The sequence below is a fragment of the Haliotis rubra genome, unplaced genomic scaffold, assembly GCF_003918875.1.
Source record: "Haliotis rubra isolate DU_JTF1 unplaced genomic scaffold, ASM391887v1 Scf395, whole genome shotgun sequence".
Classification (NCBI taxonomy): Eukaryota; Metazoa; Mollusca; class Gastropoda; order Lepetellida; family Haliotidae; genus Haliotis; species Haliotis rubra.
The window spans coordinates 933,158-945,829 of record NW_025767074.1 but is presented as its reverse complement, the minus strand read 5'-3'; the positions used below and the strand labels follow the sequence as shown (position 1 = coordinate 945,829).

Sequence of the window (12,672 nt, the reverse complement as noted above, 5' to 3'; positions counted from 1 at the left end):
ATCGGTACAATGTGTGAAGCCCATTTCTGGTATCACCCACCGTGATATTGCTGGAATATTGCTAAAAAGCTGTGTAAAACCATACTCACTCACTAGTATAAGGAAATGCATTTGAGTAATATGTCAGATTTATTCAGACAAAAAAAGTATATGTACAATGAAAATAAACCATACACAGCACAAAAAGAAAATGAAAGAAAAATATTGTATCATTAGATCATGAAAGTATGATGTGTCATTAATAATATTCTTCAGTAATGCATCACATTACATGTTTCACAAGAAATCCATTGAAAAATTATTATAGGTCCATTTTACTTGGTAATTTTGTATAACATGCAAAGCTACAAAAAATATTCATGTTTCTCAGGCACTGCCACATAAAATAAAATACGAAAAGATACACATGATGACCTTCCTCCTAGCATAGATACGGGAAAGTGAAACTACTGACACCCAAGTATTATACATATGCATGCACATACCAAATAAGAGAATACCTATGTATAAAATGATGAATTGTCTAGACTAAGAAGTGGATGGATAAAAGAAAGGAATCTAGAAACCGAACATCATCACACATCTTAGTGAGAATGGCTTTTTATATATTCATTTTCATTTCAAGACTTGTATGACAGCTTATGTTTACATCGTCAGTATTGTTCCACTCAAAGTGCTGCAAAGACAAGCATTTGATACTGTAGTTCAGTCTCTGCTCCAGAAGAAAATATTAAAGATGACATCCATTTATAATTACCGTATATACAGTGTAAGTAGTGATCAAGGTTAAATGGCCACATTTAATTGAATCCATGTGAATATCAAGGTATGATATAGTGCTTGATATGCCGGTAGCTAACATATGTTTTGGATTGACTGATCCAGATCTAATGATCAGGGAAGACTGGCATGCCATAGGGATGAATGCTGAATGTTGGGGAGAACAGATTAGGCAGATCGTCAAAACTGAGGGAAGTCCAGGCAAGCAGTGAGTCGTCATTTGGGGAAGTGCAGCATGAGTTGGTGTTGCCGTCAGAGGTGTTGCCAGTCACAGGACTTACCTTCTTCGGAGTCAACTTCAACGGCATTTCATCAAAACCTGTCATTGGTGACATCAGGCATTTAACAAATGTTGAATATCATGCTTAAAAATGCTTTATAAGACTCTTGAAAGAAATTGTTTTAAGTTTATGATAACTTTGGTTGAGTGATGTGACAATAATTTTCACGTTTCATTCAAGTTGACTCAAGCAAGCACCACATTATGGTATATCAATAATCTGAAACTGATTACATGTTGATGACAGATCAGTATTAAGGTACATTATTCCCCAGTATTTTCTCATCCAAACTTGTTAATTGTCCATAAATCCCTTGGACAGATCACTGAGGTTTACTTACCTTCATCAGTGTCAAAGTAGGCTGGGAATGCTACAGCCTTGGGTGTGTTAGCTGATCTGTCTGGTACGCATGCTACTAAGATTGGGTCTGGGTCTCGAACAGGGGAAGGGACATTCAGAACCTGGAGAGACTGAAACTCTCCTTTGGCTTCTGCAACACATTCTGGGAAGCTGATACCGTATTCCTTGGCTATCTGAATTACATCCTGTTGGAGAAGAAAGATCATTTCAATACATGGTACGTGGAGCAAATAGCTAATTTCACTACATGGTACGTGCAGAATGACAATTTTTCTGGATATACAACTTCTTTTATTCTGTGAGAGGCGACGTTTTGACTGATTGTAATGTCGTCAAGCAAGTGATGACACTTGTGATGACACTTGCTTGACAATGACATTAGAATCTTATGTTGAAACGTCGCCTTTCACAGAAAAAAAGAAGTTGTGTATCATAGGTGGATCTACAGGTGTGTGTGTGCACCCCTTGTCCTGAAAGTTTATGAAAAAAATGACCATTGAAACTCTCGTGAAAGCAAACTGTGCACCCCCTTTCTGAACTTTGCACCCCTCCTTTCTCAAAAAGCTGTATCCGCCCCTGAATATCCATAAAAATTGTCATCATTCTTCATCACCTCAACTTCTAAAATGCCCATCAAAGAAGAAATACATGGTACGTGTTTCAAAGTATGCGAGTTTACAAAGCAGATTTCTTGTGGCAGCAAGGACTGGTTGTAGATTTGAAACCCATATTCACCCAGATTATGACACATGGCTTGTCAGCACAATACTGAAGTTTACAGAGTTAACTGACGTTGCAAGCATCTGCAACAAAGGCTCTGCTTTTACTCATCTCATTCAGTTATTAAAGTGGCAGTGACACCTTCAATTTAGTCAATTTTTGAGAAAGTCATCTAGTCTCAGCTACATTACTACACATGAACATTTCACATTAAATATGTATATGAAAGCTTAAAAACTACCCAGCATCATCAGCCTACTGCTTATCATATATACATGTAGACTGCAGTGACTTCGTATGCCCATCCTACAATAGTCACTAAATTAACAGCTTACAATCTACTGAAAATGATGTCTAGAACCATGTTGTGCTCCTAGATTCAGAATGTTTTTAGTGGACTCTTATATCCAAAATTTGTTACAATAAGAATATACCACACTTCAGAAACTATAGTAACGTTTTTCTAGGACATTATTCTGCTGTTGCCAACTTCACTTCACAATACTAAGAAGTGAAATCTGTGGCCAACGATTACCTTGAGGTGTTCATCTTCACCACTTGGTACTTGCAGCATGTCCAAAAAGGGTGTTGTTGACTTTGGTTTGGGTGTTTGAGAAATCATGCAATGGTCTGTTAAATATACAAAGATGAGATCAACTTTGTATAAAACAGAAAATATATCTCAATGTATTGTAAATCTAATAATATACCTGTATTTTTGTATAATATCATTCTTTAAACACTTTTTACAGAAGAAATGACTAACCTGGGTTGTAAGGAACAATCCATTCATTGGGAGCAAGGGAACGGTTTATAGCCCAGAAACAACCTTTTGTGCTAATGGCTTCTGTTGAAAAGCGAATCTTTCGGAACCACTTCTGGTAAAGTGCATGGCGTATAGAACTCTGGAAACAAAACAATACTTGCAATTTTGTTTTGATTGTTCCTTTTGCTAAACTTACTGTTCTAAAATGCATAAGCAGAAAATGTGTACCTGTCTGAATATACTGTGTTTACTATCGAGATCAGGAACTGCACGAGTCAGATGGTAATTGTGAGTTTAATTTGTGCATTACTGATAACAAATACTTTTCATCCAACATATTGGGGCTGTGGGGTAGCCTAGTGGTTAAAGCGTTCGCTCGTCACGCAAAAGACCAGGGTTCAATTCCCCACATAATGTGTGAAGCCCATTTCTCGTGTCCCATTGCTGGAATATTGCTAAAAGCGGCGTAAAACCATACTCACTCACTCACTCATCCAACATATATCATATATCAAGTTCATAAAAGTTTAGTTTTAGAGTTCATTATGTTCAAAGAACTTACCCTCCAACTGTTGATGGCAAGTTTATCAATGTACTGGAAGTAAGGAAACTTGTTTCTGAAACGAAGGCATAGAAAACATGACATCTGTCATCTTAGTCAAAGTATAATATTCTCTGATTTTCTGACATCTGCAAGTAATACGTCATAAAAATTTGGGATTAGATGTGGTTATGATCTCTGACACGAAATTCTTCATGCTTTATGCCATCTGGAAAAGTACATACTGATTCCAACTGTATATATCTTTCACTGTTGATTATCCCCGCAACGCGTTTTGCGGGGGGTATTAAAATGGACTCCATCCGTCCGCCTGTCCGTCCGTCAGTGCACATTTGTCTTTTCCGGAGCAGAACTCTAAAACCGTTCAATATTTCTTCACCAAACTTGGCACATAGATAGATCTGGTGGTTTACTGGTGCCTTTTGGTTGTTTTGGAATTCTGAATAAAATATTTTTGGCGTTTCCATGGCAACAAGTTTCAATTAGCCTGAAATTGGTGGTACGTGCAAATTTGTCTTTTCCGGAGCAGAACTCTAAAACCGTTCAATATTTCTTCACCAAACTTGGCACATAGATAGATCTGGTGGTGTACTGGTGCCTTTTGGTAGTTCACTATTTTTTGGAATTCTTTGAGTTTTAAATATTTTTGGCGTTTCCATGGCAACAAGTTCGACTTTGACTGAAATTGGTGGTAGTGCTCTTTTCCGGAGCAGAACTCTAAAACCGTTCAATATTTCTTCACCAAACTTGGCACATAGATAGATCTGGTGGTGTACTGGTGCCTTTTGGTTGTTTTGGAATTCTGAATAAAATATTTTTGGCGTTTCCATGGCAACAAGTTCGACTTAGACTGAAATTGGTGATAGTGCTCCTTTCTGGAGCAGAACTTTCAAAACCTTTCAATACTCTCCTTCCACTTTTCTATATACACACCTAAATATTTGACATAATCATAACTCGTAGACATAATCATGAAGAGTATTTTGCCATTGCGGGGGATATTGATGACTTTGTCTTCTTGTTAACACTAAAAATATGCCTGGATGGAGGTAAACTCCCAAGTAGTTCATTCCCTATTTAATTTGGACCAAGAAAAGGAAAACCATTTTTAATGCATTTATTGTCAGCTGAAATAAATGGAAAGTATTAAATGCAGCAATTTAAGGTTAATACATACTGTAAAACAGTATAGATCTGTTGGACTTGTAAAAGACCATCTGGACTCTGGTCAATGGCCTCAGCTACAAGCTCCACCAGCTTCTTGGGTGGTTTCAGTAATTTTGTACCTGGAACATGAACCAACATTTACATAATGGAAAGGTACAAAGCTTTATTCCATATCAAGATAAGAAAAAACACGTAAAAATATATATTTTAGGTTTTCTTCCGAACCAGGTTACTACCCAAAAGATACTACCCTGCGTCATAACATTTTATTATACCCACAAATGAAAAAAAAATCTCATTGTTGGTTCCTTTCCTTTTATTTGATGATATACACTAATAACTACACTTTTTCAAACAACCATGCTTAATAACAGATAGGTAAGTGTTGTCAGATGTCTGAAACAATTTGTTTAAAAACTGAAAGATTAAAACTAAATATATCCTGCTTCACATTTTAATGCACTGAATAAAAAAAAATATTGCTTAATGGTACAGTTTCAAAGTATTTTGTTGAAAAGTATGATTTAATGTGGTTGCAGATATGTTTGAAACATTATCCTTTATCAATAATGTATCTGTATCAGATATCAAACAATTACTGTAACAAGATCAAACTGGGCTTGCTTCAAGTATTGAAAGTAGGCAAAGTGAAAGAAAACCAGTTAAATATTTTAATAAAATAGTATACCAGGTGGTAGAAAGTGAAAATCTCCATGGGCAACTTCCTTCCTTGACTGTGTAACAAAGCAGTCAATGTTGCTGTAGGATCTGCGTTTTCTCTTTGCTCTTTCCTTTGTGGATTCTGCTCCTTGCAACATGGACTTGCCACCACTGGTGGACTGTGATTCCTCATTGTTGACATTCTCTGGTAGGATGTAGAATTCACTTTGTGCCAAAGTTGACAGTGCATACTCATCTGCTCTCTGGTTTATTTCTTGTTCCTCAAGCTGAAAGTGAAGCATGATTTGAATTGAATTTAACATACTCACAATACCTAAACACTAGTTAAGCTATACACTTTGCATCACTGAACTAAGTACTTTGTTTCAGCAAACTTATTATTTTCAAATTTTGAAAAATAAACTTCCCCAAATATGCAAAACCAATCCAGTTAAAGAAACATCAATAATTTCTGGGGAAAATTTAAAAATGCATCTTTGGTTTAGATATTTACCCTAGTGAAACATGTATCTGAGGACGTGAACAGCTTTGTTTTGATGTTAAGTCTTCTTCTTTCTGCTATTGAAGGTTCCACCAGTGACAGTGTAAAGGTTGGCTGAAAAAGACTGCCTCTTACTCTGTCTGTCGTTCCTGTCCTTCTTTGTCCTATAATATAAATCCATCCAATATTATCTTAAGAAAAACAAAAACACTTGCAAGAAATCTACAACAGAAATGGAACATTCCTGCACACAAGTTTTCTAAAGAACGAAACAACATTATAGGCTGAGCAATAGTGAACCATGCTTCCAGGTTTTTGTGCACGGGAAGAAACAGAAATGCATGCTGTTACCACATTGGACATAACTCTAGTTTATTGTAAATGTACTTTTATTTAACATTCATGATTAAACCATCTCAGTCTGGAAGACACAGGTTGTCCACTAGTCATGAAATTTCATTGAGAAAAAAGTTCTTCCATCATTGACACTTCCTGCTGGCCATTTTTTCTTCCGATAGGTGTTACGGTTCACCCGGCTGTTTCGCTAATTGGGGTAATTGTAAACTGCAAGAACAATGTTGGTTAGACACGCGCGCGTATTTAAGGCTACTTGTAGAAACAAAATTTCATTTTCATCTGTAGGCTAAACTGACCAACTACAGTGTTACAATCTATCTTGCGGTAAAATAGCAGGTGCACTGTCGTCATGAATCGTATACTACTCGGACAAGCTGACTTTCAACAATAAAGTTAGAATGACTTAAAGCAAGTATCAGTATTGTCTGTCGAAATGTGCGCTGTGTTTGAAATATTCGAAGACAAGCACATCAGATCAAATGTCCAAAGTGCAAAACAAATAATCTCTGTGACTTGTGGATTACATACATACAACAAACGTAAGTCAACAATGATCTTTTCTCGTACCTCTTGTATTTGGCTGCTTGTCCACTCTTTCCTGTTTTGAATATTGATTTGTTGGGGCATCCTTTCGTCCTCTGTGGACATTTTGCATGAAACGTTGACTAGGGTGGTTCGCATAAAACGAATGTGTTTTCGCGTAGTTGATGGTTCTTTCCGATAATTCTGCATTGCCGGTGATAATGCTTTTCCGAACAATATGTTGCTGCTTTCTTCCCCTCCGCCCGAGGTCCATGTTGCTTCCTATGATGTTTACGGATATCTACCCTATCCTGTTCAAAGAAATTATCAAGATTAGGCTATAACAAAATTAAGAATATTAGGCTAATACACATAGGACGGAAAAACGGGGTTTCGAAGAAGATTTTTGAATAAAGACCTTTCAACAAAGTTTAAAAAGATGAAAGGCTAATCAGAACTGGGCATGCAGTTTACATACTAGCCTAGGTCAAAAACACGTTTGGCATTAGGATGTCACTATGTTGACCGAGCGGATTGTTTTGGCGCCTATACCAATCACTTGTAATATGTAAAGCAAGCTAAATGTTATTACCGTGGTTTATGTGATATTTGCTAAATTTTTAACAGACTGTTAAAACTTAAAATAATCTTACTGTTACCCTTCGTCTGTCATGTAGTGGCCATCGTCTGCTAGATGCAAGATGTGCGCATGCTCAAAAAATAACTTTCTCTGATTGGTTGAAAGTTAAGAGGCGGTCTCATTGAAAGTAGGAAATCTTGCTGAAACGAGATTCGTAATCTGAATCGTTCGGAAGAGATTTTTTTTATGAATGTCAACTTCTTTATTATGAGGAACCTCATGATGTTGACATCCATAAAAACACCTCTCTTCCTTATGTGTATCACCTCTAAATGCCATTCAAAGACCTGAGTCGTTCGTTTGAAATCAATTTTTAACTGTTTTTGTTTTTTGTACACACGTACACAGAATAGCATTTTACCATTTAAATTTGATTAATGTTTCAGGCTTCACTAAGATTTACGATTCGTGTACAAGATCAGCTACTCAAAAAGTTCAAACAAACACAACTTTGTTGAAAATATGCTACCACATTCAATGCAGAATACCGAAAAGAAATTAGAAATTATTTTTAATCATTGATAGGCGAAGCTAAGTTTAGTTTTACGCCGCTTTAAATACAGAATATCACCATAATTATGGTCAAATGAGGGCGATACCTTTTCCTGAATTGTTTAACGATTCTCGAAGCTAATTGAATGGAATCACTGGAAATGGATACCTTTTCCTGAATTTTTAACGATTCTCAGATTGAATGGATTCACTGAAATGGTTGCCACAATTTTAAATTAAATTTTCCCCAATCTCATTGAAGTCAAGTCTTTTTCTTTGCATGATTGACTCAGCTAGGATTCGAATCCATAAAAGAACAGATTTTCATAATGCCTATAACCTTCTGTAGCTTATACCGTTGAATCGTTTTAGGCTGCCAACATTACTTCTAGACGTCGTTTGTTATGCTTGTGAATACATTCAGGGCACATACATGCAATGTCTAAGACGTAAAGGAATCAGAATAACGGTGTCCGAAGTACCATTTGAATATAATGTTAGCACTAAGTCTTTATTCATGTGAATGTAGGCCATCGGCCCACGGTACAACGTTATACATTGGCAGCCTTCAAGCTGTAGCGACGACGATTGTTAGCATAGAAGGTAAACAAGGCAAGATGTCTTAAAACTAAAGGAGTAGCATTACTCATCAGTCGATTAAATTTACACAAGGTTGGATGGGTGAAAACATCGACAGGGATAAAACGTTTACGTAGATCATCATAGGCAGTACAAATCAGTAAAAAGTGGTACTCATTTCCTACATAGTTACAGGAACACATTTCACACAATCTTGAGTTTTTTGGTTTCTTTATATATCTACCAGTTTCTATATTCAGTTGGTGTGAACTACACCTGAACCTCGCTAAGGCAATACGAAATTTCTTGATAGTTATGCAATGGAGATTTGGCTCAACACCAAAAGTGAATTTAAATTGAGAATATAGGTAAGTTTTTGAGCCATTAGACAACGAGGAATGCCATTCCTGTAAATGTGTTTTGGGCTCTAGATATGAATTCAGAAATAAAAAGGTTTATATTAGGAATAAATTGATTTTCCCATACGTATCCAAAACCCATTGTATACAATAGGTTTTTTAATTTTGATGTGTGTCACTGAGAGTGTCAGAGGGGCTGCCATTGCAATTGAAAAGGTGCGCTCGTGCATACACCTAATACGGACATGTAGGAGTGTGATTAATGACAGAAAAAAATAAATGGCAAATCATCAATAGCCCGTTCTTTCTTTAGTCCATTCAGAAAAAAAGGTGAGAAATAACTTCCTTCCAAAAGAGCTAAGTCAATCCAATTGTATTTGTTTTCTAGCGTGGGCGGTTGCGTAGCCTAGTGGTGAAAGCGTTCGCTTGTTACACGGAAGACCTGGGTTTGATTCCTGACATGTGTACGATTTGTACATGTGAAGCCCATTTCTGGTGTCACTCGTCGTGATATTGGTGGAATATTGCTAAAGCGGCGTAAAACTAACAGTGTTAACTCACTGTGACCTTACTATTAAAGGGAGTAACGTTTAACATGTCTCTGACAATATTCTAGAAAAATCGCCCAGTCAGTTGGTGCGGGAGGAACGCCTAGTGGTTAAAGTGTTCACTCATCACACCAAACACCTGTGTTTGATTCCCTCTAAATATATTGTTGGAAGCAAATTTCTGGTGTCCCAGACTTGCTTAGCTTCGATATTGCTGAAATATACATGGTCTAGAAGCAGGGGCGTTTTTTCAAGACGAAACCATATCTACCTTACCATAACTACAATTTAATTTTGATTTTCAATACTTTACTTTACATTATTGATAATTGGATTTATGCAAATTTAACAACTTTCCAACCCTGGGATTCCTTAGGACTTTTGGTATGGTGTTCTAGGGACCTCATAGAAATGCACTGTGGTTAAAACATTTCTGTTACAATTTGTTCCAAGTTGAGTGCTAAATTGGCCTAGAATGCCTGGACTATTAGCAATATTCCAACAATAACACCACCTGGCGGGGAACACTAGAAATGGGTTTCACACATTGTACCCACCTCCATGATAAGGGGTGGTGGGGTAGCCTAATGGTTAAAGCATCCGCTTGTTATGTTGAAGACCAGGGTTCAATTCCCCACACAGGTACAATGTGTGAAGCCCATTTCTGGTGTTCCCCTCATAACATGAGGAATGTTGTGTGTGTTCCCATGTGTAGAGTTCAGGTCAGAAATGTTTATGTTAAGCAACATTGAGCACGGAGAGTCCTTGGATGGGTGAGGGTGTTTGGCAGTTTGACTCCCCAGACTTTCTGGGACTTTCAGTCCTGCCCCACAGTGAAGCACATGTGATACATGTGGTCTCACCTTAGACGTGTTTGTTCAAAATTGCCTCTGTTCACCCAGGAGAAAATGGGTACCCGGTGGGATAAGTCATGTGACTATAACCTTCTAGCGCCTCACAGCTTAGGTTATCTGGAGTAATAATGTTGACTTTGTGATGCGCCGTTGAACAGCTTCGAGTTGGATAACAGGCGCAATAGAAATCCATTATTAATAAAGAGGAACCTTGCAGCACTTGAGGGGTATTGGATGGTCCAGCAACCTTAACACGCTCTGTCCACAACATGTAGAACAAACACTGCATAATGATGACAACCTTTATTACACCTCTGTATACTGCCACGCTGAATTTAATCAACAAAGTCAACCAATACCTTGAGCAACTTCAGCTTATCATAATTGAAAGTTGGCTGCTATTACACAACAAAAGTACACAAATCAAGTTTCATAAACACATGATTGATTGACCGACAAGTTTTTAGATCCTGGGATTGTTAGTAACTTCAGTATGGCTGAAATACCACTGCATGCCATACAAACACAAATATGATGAATATTATCAGTGGCAAAAAAATACATTTCATCAAGAATACTTTACGAGAGTGAAGACTTCAGCCAGCTCAACATTCACACATCTCTTCATTAGTCGTACACAACAATCGTTCATCTTGTACCAAGAACTAAAACCATAAAACTAGAAAGAACAGACTTCCCCGCATGAATGGCTTGACTAAAATGGCACTTATAGATAAGGTCAAACTTAATGGATGTACAACTTCTTTACTCAGTTGTTCATCCATAAAATGTGTCCTTTCCAACTTCTAAATATGCCACTGAAAGTAGGCACTCATAGTTCACTGTTAATCACAGATTTTGTGATAGAAAACATGAAAAATGTCGAATGAAAGCATCTGTTTAGTGATCTGTCAATACTGTTGTACACCAGCGCAACCGCCATAAATAAACAGAGTGAGTGAGTGAGTTTAGTTTTGCGCCGCTTTTAGCAATATTCCAGCAATATCAGGACGGGGACACCAGAAATGGTCTTAACTCTCTGTACCCATGTGGGGAATCGAACCCAGGTCTTCAGCGTGACGAGCGAACGCTTTAACCACTAGGCTACCCCACCGCCCCATAAATAAACAGACGGATTAGGAGTTGAGCAACCCTCAGTTGAGCTAAGATGTGAAGAGTAGTTTTTACTTGATTGAATCCCTATTGGTTAAAACAAGCAGAACTTCGCTGACATAGCTGAGAGTGAAGCAGAATGCATTCAAAGCTGCGAGTGTAGCAAAGACGATCTATACAGGGGCGGATTCAGCACCACCTCCCTCACCTGAAAGTACGTATTTTCCCTGAGGAGTATTTCCCCCTAACCTTTGGACTTCATGATATATGTGCACAGTCCCCCCCCTGCTATTCCCCCCATATTCCTATGCTCATTGTAAAATATATCTCTACCCACGATAAAATAATCCTTTATTAACGGAATAAAGTTCACTGCTTTAAACATAAGTAATACTTTGTTTTTAGGTAAATAGTGCCATACTGGTAAGTGTCAAGTCACATTATCTTTAACTCATTTAGTGAGTGAGCAGTTAAGTTTTATGCCACTTTTAGCAATAGTCCACAATTATCACAGCAGGGGACAACAGAAATGGACTTCACATAATGTGCCCATAAGGGGAATCGAACCCGGGTCAGCAGCATGGGGAGCACAAGCCTTAACCACTAGGCTACCCCACTGCCCCTCAGACATGGACCTGGGTTGACAATACTGAACACAAGTACACATAGCTACAGACTCATTCATACCACAGCCAGCTCACTCCCAATGGCACAATTATACACACAGAGATCAAATCTTATTGCACCCATTTGTGAACTATACACATGCATAAAAATAACCCAGTTTCTCTGTCATCTTTCAATATATTACAAGTAAAATGACAAAAAGTTACAATTCTGGTAATAATATACAAAAGATAAATATATCAAATCTCAGCCAAATTTGAATAAAATGGACAAGATACAATCTGATATGTTATACACAATGTTGGTTGTATATGTTTTTAAAGAAATGATATTTTGTCTGAAGGCACTTGGCAAGTGAAACTTTCTCCTTCAGACAAATTAAAAAGCATGCAAGGGAGGGCACCCACCATATCCATGGTAACGAATTAGTGTTTTACTGAGCCCATGAATTAGTATTTTCACCAGTCGATGTTGCAGCCTGATGCATGTTGAATGTGTAGTGTTAAAACTACAAGTATTTGGAAACAAGTTGGGTGAAACATCTATTATAAAAATAAAAACCAATATGGAATGTGAAATATATATTAATTTCCTTTTTTTTAACTTTTATACCTTTGATAAGATAAAATCTGAGAATTTGAAAAATTCTCATTTTCTTGTAATTCTTATTTTACAATTTTCAGTAATGCTAAATTAAATAAAAAAAATCCATTTTCAGTGTTAAAAGATTTACATAAAAGAATCTAATACCAAGGGTGAAAATACTTTAGAAACTGAAGTCAA

General features: G+C 37.2%; 1 protein-coding gene across 2 annotated transcripts; it reads right to left on the bottom strand.

The window, feature by feature from the left end:
- Positions 1 to 62: 62 nt before the first annotated feature.
- LOC124286895 lies at positions 63 to 7,399 on the bottom strand. Of its 2 annotated transcripts, none has more exons than XM_046723335.1 (10): positions 7,331 to 7,399; positions 6,723 to 6,988; positions 5,811 to 5,962; positions 5,325 to 5,583; positions 4,647 to 4,755; positions 3,470 to 3,524; positions 2,908 to 3,046; positions 2,677 to 2,771; positions 1,402 to 1,606; positions 63 to 1,099 (listed from the first exon to the last, which is right to left on the bottom strand). In XM_046723335.1, the coding sequence occupies exons 2-10, from the start codon at positions 6,949 to 6,951 to the stop codon at positions 888 to 890; spliced, it is 1,455 nt and encodes a 484-aa protein (XP_046579291.1). In that variant the 5' UTR covers positions 6,952 to 6,988; positions 7,331 to 7,399; the 3' UTR covers positions 63 to 887. The 2 variants fall into 2 exon arrangements, with proteins under 2 accessions (XP_046579291.1, XP_046579292.1); XM_046723336.1 differs by having other exon boundaries at positions 7,337 to 7,393.
- Positions 7,400 to 12,672: the final 5,273 nt, after the last annotated feature.

Bases quoted from the DNA above. Each gene is read 5' to 3' on its own strand.
- LOC124286895 (XM_046723335.1), bottom strand. From the start codon at position 6,951: ATGGACCTCGGGCGGAGGGGAAGAAAGCAGCAACATATTGTTCGGAAA. The intron at 4,756-5,324 runs GTATACTATTTT...TTCATGTTCCAG, and splicing joins TTTTCACTTTCTACCACCTG to GTACAAAATTACTGAAACCA. The intron at 2,772-2,907 runs GTTAGTCATTTC...TATATTTAACAG, and splicing joins GATTGTTCCTTACAACCCAG to ACCATTGCATGATTTCTCAA.